Source organism: Uranotaenia lowii, chromosome 3 (assembly GCF_029784155.1).
Source record: "Uranotaenia lowii strain MFRU-FL chromosome 3, ASM2978415v1, whole genome shotgun sequence".
Classification (NCBI taxonomy): Eukaryota; Metazoa; Arthropoda; class Insecta; order Diptera; family Culicidae; genus Uranotaenia; species Uranotaenia lowii.
In genome coordinates this window covers 310989417-311010186 of record NC_073693.1, presented here as the reverse complement: position 1 = coordinate 311010186, position 20770 = coordinate 310989417, and the positions used below count along the sequence as shown (strand labels likewise).

Sequence of the window (20770 nt, the reverse complement as noted above, 5' to 3'; positions counted from 1 at the left end):
ATCCGCGTGTCTGTCACTGTAGATCGTACAGGAGAATGCTGACAAGTATCGCTTTATTCTTTGATTTTAGTTTATTTCACATTTTCTGGATGTATTCAGATTTGCCCATAAATCCAGTGAAGATTTCAGATAAGTCAAATCTGTCCGGGATGTCCGGATGTTGTTTAATACGTCCCAAATTTCGACAGATTATTTGCTAAACCAAATAAAAAATTCAAATTTCTTCAGGTGTGTGAGTGTAGAATGTTGCTCCTATTTTGATTTTGGATTCACTCTTCAGTTGTCAGAATGCCGTCCAAGGAAGAAGAGCAGCGTATCAAAATTTTGCTCACGCATCGCGAAATTCCGAGCTACTCGCACGCAAACCTTGGAAAATCGCTAAAAGTTGCCAAATCAACCATTACAAATGTAATTAAAGTGTTTGGGGAACGTTTGTCGACAGCCAGGAAGTCTGGATCGGGGGGAAATCAAAAACCGGAAGCCGCTGAGACGACAAAGAGAGTTGCCGGTAGTTTCAAGCGAAACCCTAACCTCTCTCTCCGAGATGCCGCAAATAAGTTGAGTGAATCGTCTACAACCGTACATCGAGCCAAAAAACGAGCCGGACTATCGACTTGCAAGAAGGTAGTGACTCCAAATCGCGATGATAAACAAAATACGACGGCCAAAGCGCGATCCCGGAGGCTGTACACGACAATGCTGACGAAGTTTGACTGCGTGGTAATGGATGACGAAATCTACGTCAAAGCCGACTACAAGCAGCTTCCGGGACAGGAGTTTTATACGGCAATAGGAACGGGAAAGGTAGCAGATATTTTCAAGCACATGAAACTGTCAAAGTTCGCGAAGAAATATCCGGTTTGGCAAGCCATCTGTTCCTGTGGCTTGGAAAGCAGCATTTTCATAGCTTCCGGGACTGTCAACAAAGAAATTTACGTGAAAGAGTGTTTGAATAAACATCTGCTGCCTTTCCTGAAGATACACGGTTGTTCCGTACTGTTTTGGCTGGATTTGGCATCTTGCCATTACGGTAAAAAGGCCATGGAGTGGTACGCCGCCAACAACGTGCAGGTGGTTCCCAAGGACAAGAACCTCTCAACACGCCAGAGCTTCGCCCAATTGAGAAATACTGGGCTATTGTCAAGCGGAATCTAAAGAAGACCAAAAAAACTGTCAAGTACGAGCAGCAGTTAAAGGCAAACTGGCTTTCTGCGGCGAAGAAGATGGACAAGGTGGCTGTACAAAATCTGATGGCAGGGGTTAAGCGTAAGGCTCGGCAATTCGGATTTGGAAAAGCGGATGCCTAACTGAATATTTTTCCTGAATTTTATGCTAATAAACTTGAAAATGAAATTTTATTTGATTTTTTAAATAAACGATTTCACTGATTTACACGTGTTTTCCCTTGACCAAATTTCGACCGTATCACCCTTTAGCGGATAAACTCCACCAAAAGCAATCAGTCAAGGAAGAATGCTGATATATGCTTTTTTTTCTAGTGTTTGGCGATAAATCGCTAATCGCTAATTAGTCCGCTACTTTTATGTTGACAAACTCCTCTAGGCGTAATTATTCAAGCAAGAATGCGGATGAATGTTATTTTCTACAAGGCAATGGAGTTTGGTCATCCGTAAGTACTTTAAAAATAAAGTTAAAAAAAAAATACTAACAAAAATGTAGCTATTCGCTTATAGCGCTTTAATGCCGACCTCTGGACTTTGTTAATATGGAATACGAATTATAAGTGAAATAACTCAATTGATAGACGTCTGTTATAAATTTTCTATCAAATTTCTGAAAAAGGATAACAGATAATCGTCAAAGACCTTTTGGGTCGAATCACAGAATTTTAGATATCTATTGTTTTATCAAGAACTAATATTTTTTGTCGGCAACTTTGATGCCAGCTGATTCATGTTGATAAAAAAAAAATCTGAAATGATTCACCCAGGCTTTCGTAATTTTCGTCAATATTCATAAATAAAAAATAGGTTTTTGTTTAAGTTTTTTTGCCAGTATTTGAATGCTAACAGAACAAGCCTTTTTGCAGAATTGGATAGAATAATTAAAAAAAATTATCTGCTGAGCATATTTTCTATCTATCTCTTTATTTTTGCTTGAAACGAATATAACGACTTCATTGTTTTGATCATGTGTAGCTTTCGATTTTGGCAGCTCTTCCGACTCACTTTGATGGATTTTGCTTTTCAAAGTGGTAGGAGTTAAATTGTTAGGAAAAATGTATCCTGAATAATAAAAAAAACCCAATATTACGTTATGCCAATGAACAATATTGCATTAATGCCTTGAACAGAACATAATAAATGCTTAAAATGCCGGAAAAAAGTTAACAATCTGAAAGATTGTGGGGCAAATGCAGATAAGAGCATATTTGAGCAAGTCATAAAAATTACCCAAACAATCCATTGTAGAAAAAAGTTTAGGCAAAAAAATATGAAAAAAAGCTTCGCGGGCCGCACAAAAAAGTCTCGCGGGCCACTTGCGGCCCGCGGGCCTCTGGTTGCTCATCCCTGGTTTAAAAGCTTATTTGTAATTTTTTTTAAATATTTTTCATTCTTACACGGTTAACAAAATAGTGTAAAAAATGAGTAATTTTTATGATTTTCTTTGAGGATTTTAACATTTTTATCTCTAAGAAAAAACCCCAGCGTTGCCCAAAACATACACGGGAAATAAAAAAAAGGTGGGGCTTCCTCGGTAAATTTTACATTTTTTTCATGCAGCTAGCAAAAAGGTAAATTTTACCATTTTTTAATTCACCTAGCAAAAAGGTAAATTTTACCTTTTTCTAGTAAATAGTTAATAACACCGTTTTCTAATTTAGAACATAAACTACCTGTTTTGGATGGTTTCTTCAATTAAAATAAAACAAAATTCATTCAAAAATTTGTATTTATTTAAGATAAATAGTCACTTTTACATTATAAATATTATTAGAATGTATCACCGTGTTTTAAAAATATTGTTGAGGCAAGACTAGGTTAACTTTCTTCCCCCAGGGTCGTGGTAATCCAGCTCGATGGTCTTCATTTAACTTTCTCACGATCACCTTCTCCGCGTGCTTCCAAGTCACCATGCCCGTTGAATCCTCCTGCATTGATTAACACATTCATGCCCTTCTGCGTTCCGGTCAAGAAAATATTTAAATCACGAAGCTAAACTTGTTCATTAGTGACAAAACAGCTAACCTTAATAAACGGGTTCACAAATAGTTACCTTCTTCAAGATTAATTGTAGAATTTTGTTTAGCTCAATCTAGGTTAAATTCACCTCGCTACAAGGTTAAATGAACCTTTTTTGAATTTAAATTCTTTCTAGGTGAGTTGTACCTTTTAATTTAGCTCTAATCAGGAAAACTTTACCTCGCTGTGAGGTGAGGTTCACCTCGAAGAGGTAAGTTACCTTTTTGGCTTCCACGATCGTTCACCTTGATATTTATCTCGGTGAATTTTACTTTTTTATTATTTTCCGTGTAGGTTAAGGTCTAATTAATGAATCAAAATACCCTGAGTCAATTTTTTATCTCTAAAGTATCTTTTGTGAACACATAACTCAAAAATATCCACGCGTTTCCGAGATAATATGCTTTAGGTTAGTTGTTTTTAAACTACACTATGCATTTGAAGAGTTAATGTTCCATTTTTTTTTGTCCTTTCTGATTACATCTGCAAAACATAGCTGGAAATAGTTTATATCGCATGTTAAATGCACACAATTCATATCAACTTCAAAAAAAGTTCATTAAATGCAGAACAATATTGTTGCCGCCTTAGTTTCCATAGTGCGCTGAGAGCCTTGAAAATCTACATGAATATACGCTGTGTAAAGTATGGATGCAATGATTCATCTTTATAATGAATTGACTTCTTCAGTCGAATAACTATTTGGACTGTGTGCTGAAGACTTATGTTCCAGCTTTTAGGAAACTAATCTTTTCATGTTTTTTAAATTCCTAATAGGGAAACGAAAAATAAATTGGATTTGGAGTTATGAGTTGAAGGCTGCGATTTCAACGCTTTGATAGCCTTGTAGGAATTCAAACGAGGGACTAGACAATTAAACATTAACTTTCTGGGAAAAATTATAACCAAATTCGATACATGAAATTTTTTTGAAATTAAATCTGAGGTTTTTATTTTTGTACAATTTAATTTCATTGGTCAATCTAAAACTTTCGAGTTATTGTAGATCATGTTGGTCAGTTCTACCATCTATTTAAACTAAAACTGTTCAGTGCTGCAGACGACTCATTTTGATTTATATTTTATGTGAACATGAGCAAGGCCGGGTAATATCAACTAGTATATTATAAAAATAAAACATTTATATTGCACCATATTTATGGAACTATATTTTTACGGTCGCCATGTAACGAATAAAGTCACTATATGCAGCATGATCAATTTCTAAAATTTGATGGAACTTTAAAAAACAGATCACCTCCAAGAATAAAAATAAATTAGGATCTTCTCATTAAATAAAATTCAGAAGTTACCACGCAAACTGTTCATGCTTGATATCGCCGAGAAAAATAGTCGCCAAATCCTTCGACCAAACAATCAATCGTAGTTATTTTTCGTATCACCCAGCAGTTCTCATTTCCGTCAAAGTTCAGTGTAATCTTTCCCTATCACCTAATTTGATCTAAATGATGGTCGGCTCTTTTTGATGACCTATCCAATAAAATTTCGGTAACGCCGATGTGACGTTTATTTCACGTCGTTTCTTCCGCCCAGGTTTCATCTATCGTATTCCAAAGACGAATGACTAATATTGTTGAAACCATCCACTCGCAACTCTCCAGACGGCGAACGGATTCTCGCACACGTGCCGCTCACATGAAGTGCGACTGACTTGCTGACTGGAATGACTCCAGTTCAAGGTCATCCTCTGAACGACACGCGCCCTATGCCTCCGGGCACCATCATCCTTATGATCATAACTCGATCTCAGACAAGAGTTTGTTCTAAACAACACATAACCGATTCAGCGAACGTTCGTCGATCAGCACCAAAGCGAGAAGAACTGACAAAATTTTGCACCAACTAACTGATGGATGATTTCAGACTTGTGTGGTGGAAGTCTCGCATGAGTGGAAACTCTTTCGGGATACACCCAGAAAATAAGTGATGATTTAAAAGGGACATCTGTTCAATGAAAAATCGATCACGTAGGATTAAAACTTTCATTAGGACCCTTAAGGAGATGTCCTCCAATTTTCGGAAGTATTTTTTCCGTTATAATGGTCAAATTGGTATGTTGACTCTTCTAAGATATTTCAGTGTTTAGTCAGAATTTTTACAATATCTTCGGGTGTAAACCCCGTTAGTTTGTCCACTCATATCATTGCAAAAAAGGTAATTGGCAAGAGAGTGGATTCTGCCGGTATCGTATCGGCGTTGGATGGAACTTTGATAGTTTCGTGAGCTTCCCGCGAGTAGGTGGTTGGAGACTCAACAACCACTTGGTTTGTTCATCGACGCGCGGAGATTTTGCGACGCTCGGTTTTAGCCAGAGAGACGATTATGGTCTGGCCAAGCCAAGCTCAGTTAGCGAGATTGATTTAGTTCGCTTCGCGACGTCCTCGAATCGAATTCATCTTTCGCACTGGTGACACAGTTCTCCCCCTCAGGTGCCCCAACGATCCTCGCCAAGCTTCGAGCTGCAGGGCTCAGTCAGCTCCAGTTCCGTTCAGGTGTGGAAAATTGTCCGCGATTCTCTTGGTTGACGTTCCAGAAAACCCTAGTGTTGGTGTTTTGTTTCTCAAAGGTAATAGGAAAAATTGGAATCCCCTATAAAAATGTGCATGAAAGTGATTGTCCCTTGAGTGAAAAATTGCAGCTGAAAATTGCACCGATTACATAAGGGCGACAACGGTTATCTGGTCCTGAAAGTGTCAAGGGTTCTTGCAATTTTACCATCGATGAGAATAGTGATCGAAAAAAGTCATTTGAAGGTTAAACGCTGACGCTGACTCAACAACTGACTGGAGCCACTGTCATTTGCGCTGGAGTCTACCGACATCAAGTGTAAACCAAACTAACTGTTAAACGCTCGTGTGATTGGGAAAAACGTGACTTGATTAAGTGTTTGTGGTGGATGTTCCATGTCTCAGATAATGGTGCATTTTTTCAAATATTTTTAAAACCGCGTAAACCCAATAAAAAAAGTATGTCAATACAAAACTGTTATCGAGATGAAACTCATTTTATAGCATCACATTCTATTCGTACCAAAGCCAATCCTGCAAGTTGTCTAATACTACTTGTTTAAAAATACTACAAAGGTGGCAAGGTGGAGATCGGTTCGGTAATTCTCAATTCGGATGTAACATATGATGATCGAGAGAGGTGCTAGCTACAGTTTAGTGTGGGGAAATTATACAACCGATCGTAGAATCAGCGTGCCGCTGAACCTCCTATATGTAGGTAGAGCGAATCGGTGCCAAAATGTCAACACCCTCTCGGACAGGAATCACGTGAACGCAACAAGAGGAAGGAAAAGAAAGAAAGAGGGAAAAAACAAATAACCGACCTTCGGTGATCACACGATTTTAGCGTGTAAGAAATGAAGTGCGAACATCAAGGGAATAGAGAAAAAAAATGCCGGCTGTGAACACTTGGAAGACTTTTATAATGAGTGGAATTTTTTTTTGTTTTCCTCGTACAGAATGGGCTGAAGAATATTTACAAATCGTACCATGTGGAATATTCCATGAAGAAGGCCGAAAAGAAAGACCGAAACGTTGGCCTTGATAAGCACAAAATATTGTTTTGCTTTCTTGAATTCTGAACAAGTTGTAAGAACCTCAATCCTGAGTTTTATCTTTCGTTCAAAATTTTTATAAACTCTCATGATTTGTGAATCGTAACTTAAGAATTCCCAATATCAACGGGAAAATTTCAGTGACGTTTTGTTCTGAACAAGTGTCATCTACCCTCCCACCCGTGTGGGTGAACAATTAAAAGCAAAAGTATCGCTTTCTTCACCAGCCGGCCGGCTAGTGTTTCATCGTTTGAGAATTTTGTTTCGTATCTGTTTCTCACATATTTATGATGTTATTTGGGTAGATTGCAAGGGAACTGGCATCTCCCATCCCGTAGTAGTAGTAATCGGGCTTTGGATATGGATGTTAAGCTGAGCAAGTTAAAGTTGAAGAATTCACATCTTGATGCTTGAATGCTTGTTGTGAAGTATATGACATCATTGCAAGTTACTAAAGGTTTAAGTTTTCTATGCGTTGCTGATGTATTCGCATCATCATTAGGTATTTGTTAGATTTACTTTAACACTAGGTAGTACTGAATTCCCTGCGTAAAACTACTACTCTAGAATATTTAGTATCTTATTTTCATTCAATAGCCTGTAGTTCTTACTTTATGAACTTTAATTATCCATGTCATACATTTCCGGGTCAAATTACAGCAATACAGCAGACCATGGCCTAGAAGATAACGTTCAAGCCAGGGGTCATGAGATCGAAGACTTTTCCATAGCATACAATTTTTAAAACTGTTCTATTGTAACACAGGAAATGTTTCGTTTATCCTGTGTTTTAAAAGAGCCCTGAAATTTTTGCTCAAACTTGAATAAAACTCTATCTTAAAGTGTTGTAAAAAAGTTGCAAATGTATTGCTTCAGCTTCAATAAAACACATACTTTCCTGTTATTATTAGGGCTTTGGTACCTGTTTTAATAAAGCACTCAATGCTCTATTAAAACTAGCATTCAAGCCATGTTGAAAAACTATTTTATTGGAACAGTGGATGAAGGCATGATAAAACTAAGTGACAGATGCTTTGACAATCGAGAAGAACGTATACACGTCTAAACTTTGTTACCTCTTTTTGAGATTGCATAACCTGTTTTAAAAGGATTTTGAGTGATGGCTTTGAGAAAACGGGCTCTCAAAACGATATAAATTTACAGAGCTAAATTCATCTGAAAGATAAAAACAAGTTTGTTGTATCCGCATTCAAATTTCAAAAGAATCGCAAATCAACCGTATTGAACTGTCAGATATTGAAGAAGACAGCATGATAGAATTTTCAGTTCCAGATTCGTTTCCGAGTTTCTCAACAGGCCCCAAGTCCAACACAATGTTCCGACAAAAATCGGATTTTAAAATAATTCAAAATTAAATACTTACACTGACTAAGGTAAATCTTATTACGTCAAACGAAGCTGTGATTCAAGCTCTCTTAAAACTCTCATAAAACTGCTTATTGCAAAATATTTTCCCAACTGGCATAAAACAATTTCAAAACTGTTTTACAACTGCATTAAGATTTTCAATATTAACTTACCAAACGCCATGTTGACTGTGAAACTCAATCGAAATTACTGAAGCCATCTTGCTGGAAGTAATCTTAGAATACACACAAACAAATTTGACAATATTTGCGGTACTATTTGTTGTACAGGTCATGAATTTCAATGCAAAAAAATCGCTATATTGAGCAAATTTAAATGTTCCTGAAATTATAATGTTTAATTAAAAAATGCTTAAAATGTGGTCAAACTTGTTTTTTTTTTTCATTCCATGCTAACATATTAATAAATGGATATAATTTTCAAATTATTTAAATGCAATCTTTACCAATCACCATATGCTTGGGAGGTGTGATAACACAAGAAAAAAGAACACGAATTAGAAAGCTCTCACAATAAAATTTCTATCAGATTCCATGACGTAGTTTTAAAAGAGCTGATGGTTTTAATCATTTGTGCTAGCCATCATCTTCCTGAAAGATGTACGCCTTTGTGTTAAGTAAATAAGATCTCTTCAAAGAAACATGCAGTTCCACTGAGATTCCATATGAGTCACCTTGCCAAAGTCTTTATTCAACACTTCATCTAGAAATTGAGCCAAATACTAAACAAACTAAATGAAATTAAATATTTTTTATTCCTGTTATACACATATTTCATTCAATCCTGGATGTGATGCAATATTAAAAGCTGTGTATCAGTGTTTTTGTTCTTAAATAAGCCTTATTATGATACAATGAAATGTTCAATATTAACTACTAGAATTTTTTGTCATATTAAACTCCTTTAAAGACCTTTTGCTTCAGATAATTCTGATCGAACGAATTAAATAGGAAACGTTTTAAGGCTCTACGATCAAAACATTTTTTGAATAAATTTTGACGTTTAAACTTTTATTTCTCAATGGACTTATTGATAAGATATATCTGAATTCATGGCCGTAGGAACAGGGGGTTTGGGGGTTAGATCCCCCCTTGAGGGTCCAAAAATGTCAAGCAAAATCTTCTTCTCTAAACTCAAAATATTAAATTCTTAATGAAATTTTTATGAACGACTAAAGCGAATCAAGAGTAACAATCTCGACTCAGAATTAAGGCCAAAACCTCGAAATCTTATCCCAGTCCTTAGTCTCCAACATAGAATTTTCAATAAGATTAGACTCACTAAGGTTGCCTCATATCCGGAATTTTTCCCAAATGTTTTCTCTCTATTTGTAAATTCAAAGAAAAAAAATTAATTAATTGATAACAGTTAGGTATGTTGCACCCAAAACTTTTTTTTTTGGAGCAAAGTTTATCCAAATAAACTGGCTGATGTGTTTCGCTGATGAATTTCCTAATTTACCTGAATATTGCCAAGATTTTGGGTTGTAAACTTTGAAATCCAATGCCCGGATTTTGCAAGGTTTTAGATAAAATAGTCCGGATAAGTGCGGAAAATTATCTGGTAACCTTAGGTTTGAATTGTTTCCGAGGTTCTGATTCCAAATTTTTTTTAATAAAAATTAAAATTTGTTGCCAGTGACCGGATTGTGGAATCTGTATCCAGGTTGTTATTCTTGATCATCAGTTCGGTTCATGATTGATACAAAATCCTGATTCGAGTTTTGGTTTTGAATTTAAAACTAACAATAAATTCATTTTCCATGTTCGAAACTAATCATTCCGGAATATTAAAAGAAAACATTTAAAATAACAAACCATTTTTAAGATTTGGATTTGAAATTTTACACTTAATTCTTATTCAGGATATAAACTTAAAAAGTTCCATAATGATGATTCAGAATTGAAATATCAGAGTTTCATCGTTCGGGATTTTCATTCAGATTCACTGGTTGAATTACGAATAAATAATCGAAGAACAAATTCATACAGAAAATCAAAGATTCAAAATTCAAATGAGAGATTTCTGAATAGTGAGATACTTTCAGTAGGGCAGAGTGGGGATACTTGATCCCCTTTTCTTATTTGCACCATATCTTTTTGGAAAAATTTAGCAACTCGCCGTCTTTGACATTTTCTGACAGCTTGTAACTTCAAGTTTCTATGCTCAAAAAATTAGAACGATACTTGAACCCGTTGATGAACTAGCATTTTCGTGGGAGTAAAAAAATTGCGATTTTTCTGAAGTTAGGGGAGACTTGATCCCCTATTGAAGGAGACTTGATCTTTTAGTCAGGAAGCCCTAATCCTTGTATAAAAATCAAACAAAACCCCAAGATAGAATGTTAATTGACTATTTTGGTCATGTTTGTTCTCATTTCACAATTTATAGCAGACATAAGAAGAAAATTCTATAACTTTGTCTCAACGCTAATAACATTGCATACTTAAAGGCGCTATTTTTTATAATTAAGAGAAAGTTAATTATTTTGCTCTTTTCTTCAGACAATTGTTTGATAAATATTAGTTTTTAGATAAATATTAGTAATTTCGTAATCAGCAATCATAACGATCAATTCAGAAGAAGAATATGCCGTTTGGAAGGGGGATCAATTGTACCCAGCTCTAGTGAATCAATTGTACCCATAAATAAACATTTTAGAAAACTTTTTCTGAAAAAAGTTGAGAGTTTTCCATTGCTTTAAAAATATGGCATTATGAAGTTCCTTTTACGCTCGAACGATTGATACATTGGAACAAATGTTTTTTTTTCATAATTTTCCCATGTAAGAAACATTTTAAAGTGATGAAAAAAAATCTTCAAGTTACATTTTGTGAAATTTTTCAAACAAAGTTCAATTACTCAAACAATTATGTTATTAATTTTTTTAAAACTACAAGCATTGTTATTTTGCTCATTTTGGCACATTTTTCTAGAACATTTGATCTTTGTAAGACAATCCAGTTTCGAGATATAGCTAAGGAATCAAGTATCCCCAGGGATCAAGTATCCTCATTCTCCCCTATCACTTTTTACTGTTCTTTGTGTGTGCACTTTGCAAGCAAAAATGTTCTAGGAAAATTTTTAACAAACCCTGAATTCATTTGATCATCGACATCGGGTACATACCTGTAAATAGAAAAGAGAATAATGTTCATTATTATTTTTTATTTCATACATCGCGAACAATTTTGAACATTAGCTAGTTTTGACGTAAACAGTTGATTTGTTACTTTCAGTGATTCCTTCAACTTTCAACATTTAAGTGAGATGGGGGTCGACACAAGATCAATATGATATATGATATTAGACTGAGTCGATTTGGGGTCATTTTGAAATTTCTCAAACTCTGGATCCAAATGGCTTTGCTTTGGTTCAAAACTCATCCATATTTTTATTGCAGAATTTTTAAGTAACTTTTATATGAGTAAATTTGTACTTTTGTTTGTATGGAAAAATTATTTATTTTGTTCTGAAAAATCAACATAATTTTTGTTACGTCTGTGCAACCGAGTCTGCTTATGGTTTTCACGGCAATTTATTAATTCTATAAAGTTACTAGCAGACCCGGTAAACTTCGTCTTACCATGTTAAACTTGGCGTCAATTTCCATTTTTTCTTCGCTGTTTAACTTCAAAAAAGCATCAAATCTTGAGTTGTTAATCGTCTCGCATTCTTGAACATGTCCTAGTTTTTTCCCATATCCATCTTTTCCGTTTGCTCGAATTGTCCCGCTTGATTATATCGAAATCAAATCTAAGAATTTTAACTCAATTCTACGGGTCTTTTCATAAATTATTAAAAAATTTGCTCCAATCAATCTTACATGCATCTTACATGAATGTCTTTCATTTACATTTCTTTGATTCGGATGCTTTGAATATTGCCGAATTCGTATCAGGTATCAGCTTCCCGTTGCAAATTCGATTTTTTCAGCACTCAACGTAACCATCAAACTTGACAAGCCTTATGCTAAAATAAATCCACTCTTTGTAACTTGTTCCATAAATAACATATGTTGATTATATCTATGTTTCATTTATTGTATACCATTTAGTTTATTTACTCCGCTTTCCTAAAGATCACTTAAGGTTGAAACCGAAATCAAAAAATTTTCATTTATTGGAATATTGCATATGAAATTTTATAGAAGAAGAATTTTGAATATCGGGACAATTTTTGGAGTATTTGCCCAATATTAAGCCTAGCGCAGCACTTTTAGCTTCCGAAAGCTTTGGACGGTACATTTTTTCGCCGTTTTTTTATTTGTCGGAGCAAAAATTGCAAATTTTATTGCATAAAATATTACCTCAATAAATCAAGTTTTCATGATTTATTGGTTTAATGTTCAAAGGAATTTAATTTGGTTTTGAAAGGAGGAAAACTATGTTTAAATTTTTTGTTGTTAACAGTGTTGAAGGTGATTTGCGATTTCATTTAAGATTATGTGATATTTTCAAGATTCAATAACATATAATTGGAATGCAGGTTTTAAAAAAATTAATACATAAAAAGAACTAATCTGTTAAGGCTACGATGATTTCATGTATTCATTCTATTTTCTAGAAATTTTCATGTAAATTTACCTCGAAACCTTTAACATTTAAGTGTCTTTCTTTATTATACATAGTTATTTTGATTAAAGAAACATCGGGGCAAGTGCAAATGGATATCATCACAGTTCAACTTTCATATTCTTTCAAAATGGAAAAGAAAGACTTTAAAATTAATTTTATACTTGTTCCTTTTTGTCTTTTTTATCATCTTTCATTGATATATCTGCAGTTTTTCTCCAGAAAAAATAATTCTTGGTACTTCAATTATTCTGAATACTGTTTAACCAAAAGACCTTCATTTACGAAGACATTTATAATTTTTGAATATCCGCTTCAGATTTAACACTCGGGATACCCTTTTTGACTATTTTAGAGAAAAATTGGTAGGTATTTGTTTCATGGCTAATAGCGCGCTGCCACTTGTTTCACTGTGTGAAATGACAGGAGTTAATATTATTCTCAACACTTTCAGGTCATCTTAAAAACTTATCAAAAAAAAAATTCTGCTTCTGTTATCAAAAAAATTTTGCTTCTGGAATATCAATTACAAAAAAAAAATCAACAAAAACGCGAATCTAAAGTCTTTTCTATGTAGCCAAAATATGTTAAACAAAAACACACGTTTATGTTAAGTACGTACTTGAATTCTGTGTAAACAAACAGGGAACCTGTAAACAGTTTTTCGGTGAAAGATTTAAAAAAAAGTTGAGTTTATTTAGTCAGATTGTTTATTTGGGCCCAACCATTTATAAATTAAAAATTATGCATACATGTTTTGTAAATGTTGAAGGTTTGCACTTCTTTGCATTCGGCATTTAAATAAACATCAATCCTATATAATCCATTTTAAAGGACAGGCTCTTGTTCAGTTCATGTGTCTGTTCATTTTCAACGGATTTTGAAGTTGTTCTGTAAATTTAAAGGCGCTGTATACAATTTCAGTAAAGCACATTTGTACATGATCGAAAAATGTTTCTAGGCGTATTGGATTATAAACCAAATCTTTCGACTTTTCTTTTTTCAAATGTCCGTAAAGAATCATACCATTATTTCATATGCATCAGTACTAAATTCATATTTTTCAGACAAAAATTCCTTCTTTAAATAACACGAATTAAAGTTAAATTTTTTTTAAATCGTTTAAATGGTTATAGCCACCATATAGCCACCACATGCATTGAAATTATGCTTGGTTGAAAAAGGCGCGCCCAAATATTCCCACAAATCACAATCAGTATGCTATGCCATGGTTACTACCCTTTCTCGACGTTTGCTCGCGACGCCTCGACCATGGAGACGAAAAACAAACCGCCCGGCCGGCGCCCAATGGAAAAAAAAATCTCGAAAAAATGGAAGCCATGACTTTTATTTCATTCTAAAAACTACAAATTTAATTATTACGGACAATTGATGCGACTTTGTGTTATTTTTATTCGATATAAACCGATTCGCATGGCTACAGAATATTATAAAAATAATTTCATTCTAATCGTTTGGGTCATTTCGGAGGAGAAGTACTACAAACACCGTTACAAGAGAATTTTATATAATAGATTAGTCGATGCATAAGGGTATGTCTTTTTGGCATTGGAAAACAATCAACTCAACGTGTGCCTAGCGAGGTACTGCATGACTATCTCGCTAGATCCATAGGAAAAACCAATGTTAAAACGAAAGCATTCAAGATTTTAAATAAAACCTGGTACACAAGCAACGTTTCAAATAACGAGAATTGAAAACATCTTCCACTTTGAAAGGATTATGATATCATATCAATTCTTTGATTTAGGTACCGTAATCCGGGGTAAGATTGATCACTTTTTTCAATATATTTCGATTATTTTTTCTGTTAAGGAGAATGTGGCATGTTTTATATTTTTAAAACCAGTACTCGACTCCTATGAACGTAGTACACGGTTGCAGAAATTTATTAGACTTCTTTAAATTTGATTTAAAAATCGTTTTCTTCTCTGTTCAGAATTTGATGCTTTGGGGTGACATTGATCAGTGTCTATTCTGACGGTTATAACGAGTTTTCTTGATCATAAAGGATACAAAACACCTTCATAATATTTACATGAACTAGTTTATCAGTTTAACCTTGGTCTTTAACGCTTTATTTTAAAAATATTTATGATCGAAAAAGTAACTATGATGCTGCTTACATTTAGGGGCAAAAATTATAATAATTGCTAAATAGTTTGAGCTTCAAAATACAAATGAAATTTTTTCACACATTCCCCTAGGCCCTCCCTCTATTTCCATTTTTATTTATTCTTCAAAGTTAACGATGTGATAGGGTTCCTATCTATTTGTCCAATACGTGCTTACTCTTGGATAATGTCCTTATTTTTTGAATATCAAAAATTTATCATTAAATGACTATAAAAATAGCACTATAAATGTTCATTATTTATTTACATAGTATTCATATACATAGGATATACAAAGGATAAAAGTTGTTCTTTCACATTAAACAACTTGTTTGCTTCTAAATGGTTTTTGGTATCATCAGGAGAGCTGTTTGTTTGCGAGCCTTGGAGAAAATAGATGATTTTAAAATTAGATTTTTACTAACAGAAAAAAAATTCAAATACAAACTAAATTTTGCCTATTTGATACTCAATTAATAGGCTTTCAAACGTAGGAAACAGTTTTCAAAAATTCAAACTATAGACTGAGTTATTGATGATAATATGGAAAAATTCATTGTTGGTCAAAGTTACCCCGATGATCAAAGTTACTCCGTTTTACGGTACCTCAAAAGCGTTTCGTCGCTTGCTAAATGAGCCGATGTCCGCGAGTTCAAGCCCAAGAGTAAACATCGAACACGGTTGTACCGGAAAAGTTTTTCAATAGCTGTTGTCCGCCAACTGCAACGTTGATATAAAGTCGCGAATGCCATAAAGATGGTAAAACGACTGTAATCAAACAAAAAAAAGGAAAAATGAAAAAAAAAATCATTGAAAAACTGAAAAGTTAAAATTACAAGAAAAAAAAAGATATTTAACAAAGATGATGGGAAGTATCAGGGAAACATGAGATTTCAAAGAAAGAAAGAAAGAAAATAAGCTGTAAGGGATTTGAACACGCAATTTCCGTAAATTAAGGGTTCAAGTCCCTGCCGGTGACCCGTTGTATCTTTTTAGAGATTTTTTTTTATCCTTCAAAATTTTTTATAACAAACAGGCTCTTGATTATTGATTATGTTGAACCGACAACTTCTTAGTATTAAATTTGTATCACTTGTATCCTTTGTATCATATCCTCATTCGAAGTTGACTTCTGCATCTCGACATGTGGATCGTGGACCTCATCTTGGATTGATTTTGGACCTCGATTAGAGAAATTTATGATATTTACGGCTTATGTTCTTTCTTTCTTGGATATCTCATGTTTCTCTAATAAATACTTCCCATCACCCTTGAAAATGTGTTCATTTTCAGGTACGAAGATGTAGTAAGTCGAATTGAAAATCATTTGATCTGATATTTAACAAAACTTGTGTCGTACATATTTATGTATATCTTGGCTAAAAAAATCTTGTAACTTTATCGATTGTCCAAAAAGTCCCTGGAATTTGAGTTCCTGTCAAAACAGTAGCAAGTATCGACGTTTTAAGTTTTAATATTTTCAGTATTTAATTTTCTAATTTTGTTGTATTTTTTCAATAGAAGAAAGCTTAGTAATCATCGCATGGTAATAATTTCAATTTGTATTTTTTTGTTCTAGATCCCTAAACCATGGCCTCACGTTTGCGAAGATTTGGGGTGACGGCAGCCGGGGTCGCTCTTGGAGCTGCCCTGACCACTTACGCCATGCGCCACAGTGATATTTCACCACACCATGTAAGTCATCATCAGTGTTTATGGTCTTAGAAATTATATTCTCTAATAATAGGTTTATCCTCAATTACAGGTTCAAATGGAGGAAATGCGAAAGATCACCCGCAAGCGAACGCTGCCCTCTCGTAGCGAACAAATCAAGGCACTGCAGAATGAAGAGGAGTACGATGTGCTGATCATCGGCGGTGGTGCTACCGGGGCTGGCTGTGCCATGGATGCTGTTACGCGAGGACTCAAGACGGCCCTGGTCGAGGCGGACGATTTCGCCAGCGGCACCTCGTCCAAGTCCACCAAGCTGATCCACGGTGGCGTACGGTACCTGCAGAAGGCCATCCTGGGGGTGAGTGGGCTGCCGAGAAATAATAAGTTGATTTTGAAGCTAATAACGGTTTGTTCTATTGTAGCTGGATATTGAGCAGTACAAAATGGTGAAAGAGGCCTTGCATGAACGAGCTTCTATGCTGCGATCAGCACCACATTTGACGAGGCCGCTTCCGATCATGTTGCCCGTTTACACGTGAGAAAGTTCGAAGGATTAAACAGTTGGTATTTAATGATCCATTGGTTTGCATTACAGGTGGTGGGAGATCCCGTATTTCTGGTTTGGTATTAAGGCCTACGACTTTGTGGCCGGTGATCGTAACGTAAAAAGTTCGTATTACCTGTCCCGAGAAGATGCGCTGGAGCTGTTCCCCATGTTGCGAGGTGATAAGCTCCGTGGTGCTATCGTCTACTATGACGGTCAGCAGGATGATGCTAGGATGTGCTTGGCGGTTGCCTTGACGGCAGCTCGTCATGGTGCTGCGGTAGCCAACCACGTGGAGGTATTGGAGCTGTTGAAGAAAAAGAACGAAGCTGGAAAGAATGTTCTATGTGGAGCGAAGGTTCGCGACAACATTAGCAAGAAGGAGTGGACCATCAAGGCCAAGTGTATCATCAACGCAACGGGACCCTTCACGGATTCTATTCGTAAGATGGATGATCCAACCGTGAAGACGATCTGTTGTCCAAGTTCGGGAGTACATATTGTGCTACCCGGATTCTACAGTCCACCTCAAATGGGTCTACTAGATCCGGCGACTTCGGATGGGCGTGTCATCTTCTTCCTTCCATGGTTGAACGGTACCATTGCTGGAACTACGGATGCCCCTTGTGATGTCACACGTAGTCCGTCTCCAAGTGAAGAAGATATTCAGTTCATCCTTAGCGAGATCAAGAGCTATCTCAACAAGGACGTTGATGTGCGTCGTGGTGACGTTCTGTCGGCATGGAGTGGTATTCGGCCTCTAGTATCGGACCCGAACAAGGGTGATACGCAATCGTTGGCTCGTAATCACATCGTTCACGTAAGCGATTCGAAGCTGGTAACGATCGCTGGAGGTAAATGGACGACTTATCGAGCGATGGCTGAGCACACGATTGATGCCGCTATCAAGGCCTGCAACCTGAAGCCGGAACGTGAATGTGTCACCGATGGACTTTGGATCGAGGGTGGTCAAGGCTGGACCCCGACCATGTACATCCGTCTGGTTCAGGATTTGGGAATGGACGTTGAGGTCGCTAAACACATTGCCATTTCGTACGGCGATCGTGCCTTCGCCGTTGCTAAAATGGCTTCACTTACCGGTAAACGTTGGCCCATCATTGGCAAGAAGTTGCATCCCGAGTTTCCGTACATCGATGCTGAAGTCCGTTACGGAGTTCGTGAGTACGCCTGCAGTTGTATCGACATGATCGCTCGTCGGCTTCGTTTGTCTTTCCTGAACGCACAAGCTGCCAATGAGGCCTTACCCCATGTAGCTGATATTATGGCAGAAGAATTGAAATGGTCCAAGGAAGAGAAGGAGGTACGCTGTTAGGAGTCCTTAAATTACCGTATCCTAATTTTTGCTTTTCATTTCAGCGACAAATCAAAAACTGCGAACACTTCCTCGCCACTCAGATGGGTCAGGCTGCAAACAAGCAGCTCAAAGAGAAAATCCCTGTCAACTTATCCCGGGAGGAGGTTAACATGTACAAGAAGCGTTTCGAAACGATTGACAAGGATAAGAAGGGCTACGTTTCGATTAACGACATTAAGCGTGCTATGAAGGTAAGTGACATTCAACTGACGCAGTTAATCGAAAACTGTAACCTGATTTTCTATTTTCTCAGGCCTTCGGAGATGCGGAAGTCACGGGTGAACAGCTGCATGACATCTTGAAGGAAATCGATACCAACATGAACGGCCAAGTGGAACTGGACGAGTACATGCAGGTTCGTCTTTCATGATCACCCGATCTGTTTTTAAATTTAATAACCACCCATTGAACTCTCCCCCTATTCAGATGATGTCGGCCATCAAGTCCGGTTACATTTCTCACTCGCTTTTCGGAGCCATCGCCGAGCAGGAGGAAATCCGCAAGGAACAGGACCGAATGCGGGAACAAGTCACGGTCGACCGTTCCGGTGGTGGTCTGTAGATTTTCACTTTCTCCCACTGATCTGATCGAAGAAGTTTAATCTTCGAAAAAAAAACCGTTATAATTTTTAACTCACCCCCTCCATTGGCTTCGATTACGGCGCGAGATTATCCCTACCGAAGGTAATTCGTTCCCAGTGTAGATTAAATGTTGTTTTCTCTCTCTCATTCCGCAGGTCCATGGAACAAGCCTCGATAAAGCATGAATCCGAGTCTTAATATGGCACGTTTTCCAACTATGTCTAATACACCCATAAACAAAAGAAAATTCAACATCACCAACCCAAAACTAAACTAAAGCATATGTTCAATACACAGAGACTACCTTCGACGCTTAATGTCCGCAATTCAGAAAACTGCACCGTTGCAGTTTCAGCTGGAAAGTCTTGCACGAATTTTTACTGTTGATCACCTCAACAACACCTTAATGTTTTGAATTCCTCATCGTTCCCCTAATGTGTTGATGTAAATATATCTGTAATTAAAACAAGAGTTTCATGTGAACACTGATCCAGCGGTAGAAAGCGTTGCAACCCAGAAAGTGGCGATGTTGCAAAATATTTCGTTTTATAGGATAGGTAACGTTCTCATGAAAATTTCAAGTTTTTCAAAGTGTGTGTTTTGTGGTTTAAGAAAACTGTAGTATTTTGCAAAATTATTTTATTTTGAGCGCTTCTTTTATGTGATTGGTTAAAAATTCAAAAAATTAACAAACTTATTCGTGTATTATTTTTTGCTAATTATTTGGTTCCGTTTCAAATGTTTTGTGTAATTTGAAAAACATATGTGTTTATCCGATACTAATTCTAATTTTGATGTTTTTCAGGATCTACGAGAATCCCGCCAATTATCTTAAGCGTAATAAATTATTTTTAGTTATTATTTGCAAATTTTATCAATAAGAAATAAAAGAACTGTGTTTTGTCTTCATGAATTGGTTATCTGTCGGGCGACACACGTCGTCTACGTGCTACGAGAAGAAAATCGTTAAAGGACCTGAATACGAGGAAAACGAAGGAGCAGTATTGTGCGCAAAAACGAAAAATATGAATTCTTCTATCAGGAACAACAATTATATAGATACTTAATCTTCTAATCAAAAACTTAAACAAAAACCTGCACATCGATGCCGAACAAACGTTTTATAAAATTCATATTATGACAACTTCTGAGTGTGTTAATTGGTTACGGAGGTCAATAAGAAAGTGAAATCTAAAAGCTTTTTTTTATTTCATTGAATATCACAATCCTTTCGATTTGGAATGTGTTTAAAATTAAGTAATATCACTTGACTTGAAGCTCCTATGTAGATTATGCCTGAATATGATGATAGGTGACAGTGCGTGTCTGCTTTGGTTTGGGACTCTTTTTGGAATTAGTTGGCTAAGTTATTTCACTCGTTTCATTCGCATATAGCAAGGCTCTAGTCTTCTGAAACATTCGCTTAGATTTTGACTGTCGAAAAAGTGTCAGATATCGCTTGAGAGCTAAACGTTTAAATCATTAAGTGAGGTTCAAGCGAGCAACTTCCTTGAAAGGTCTTTCAGAATTAAAAATTTGAACCTGCGAGATCAATTCTTTGTATAAGGACTACAAAACGAGAAATACTAACTAGAATTGGCTTATAAGAAGACTTACAAATGTTTTTCAGCAGGTGTTAATAATTTTTATCAACTACTCCCCTCTGGTTCAACATTTTTTCCGTACAGCTTTTTCAGTTCGGAGGATCGCCG

General features: G+C 36.0%; 1 protein-coding gene across 2 annotated transcripts; it reads left to right on the top strand.

Annotated features, from left to right (window-relative positions):
* The first annotated feature begins 5477 nt into the window (after positions 1 to 5477).
* Positions 5478 to 20255, top strand: LOC129755165 (glycerol-3-phosphate dehydrogenase, mitochondrial-like). Of its 2 annotated transcripts, XM_055751523.1 has the most exons (10): positions 5478 to 5790; positions 16464 to 16579; positions 16650 to 16916; positions 16981 to 17093; positions 17154 to 18423; positions 18480 to 18668; positions 18731 to 18832; positions 18904 to 19030; positions 19214 to 19615; positions 19864 to 20255. In XM_055751523.1, exons 2-9 carry the CDS (start codon positions 16475 to 16477, stop codon positions 19234 to 19236), a joined length of 2196 nt encoding a protein of 731 aa, XP_055607498.1. In that variant the 5' UTR covers positions 5478 to 5790; positions 16464 to 16474; the 3' UTR covers positions 19237 to 19615; positions 19864 to 20255. The 2 variants fall into 2 exon arrangements, with proteins under 2 accessions (XP_055607498.1, XP_055607499.1); XM_055751524.1 differs by lacking the exon at positions 19214 to 19615 and having other exon boundaries at positions 5479 to 5790; positions 18904 to 19160.
* Positions 20256 to 20770: the final 515 nt, after the last annotated feature.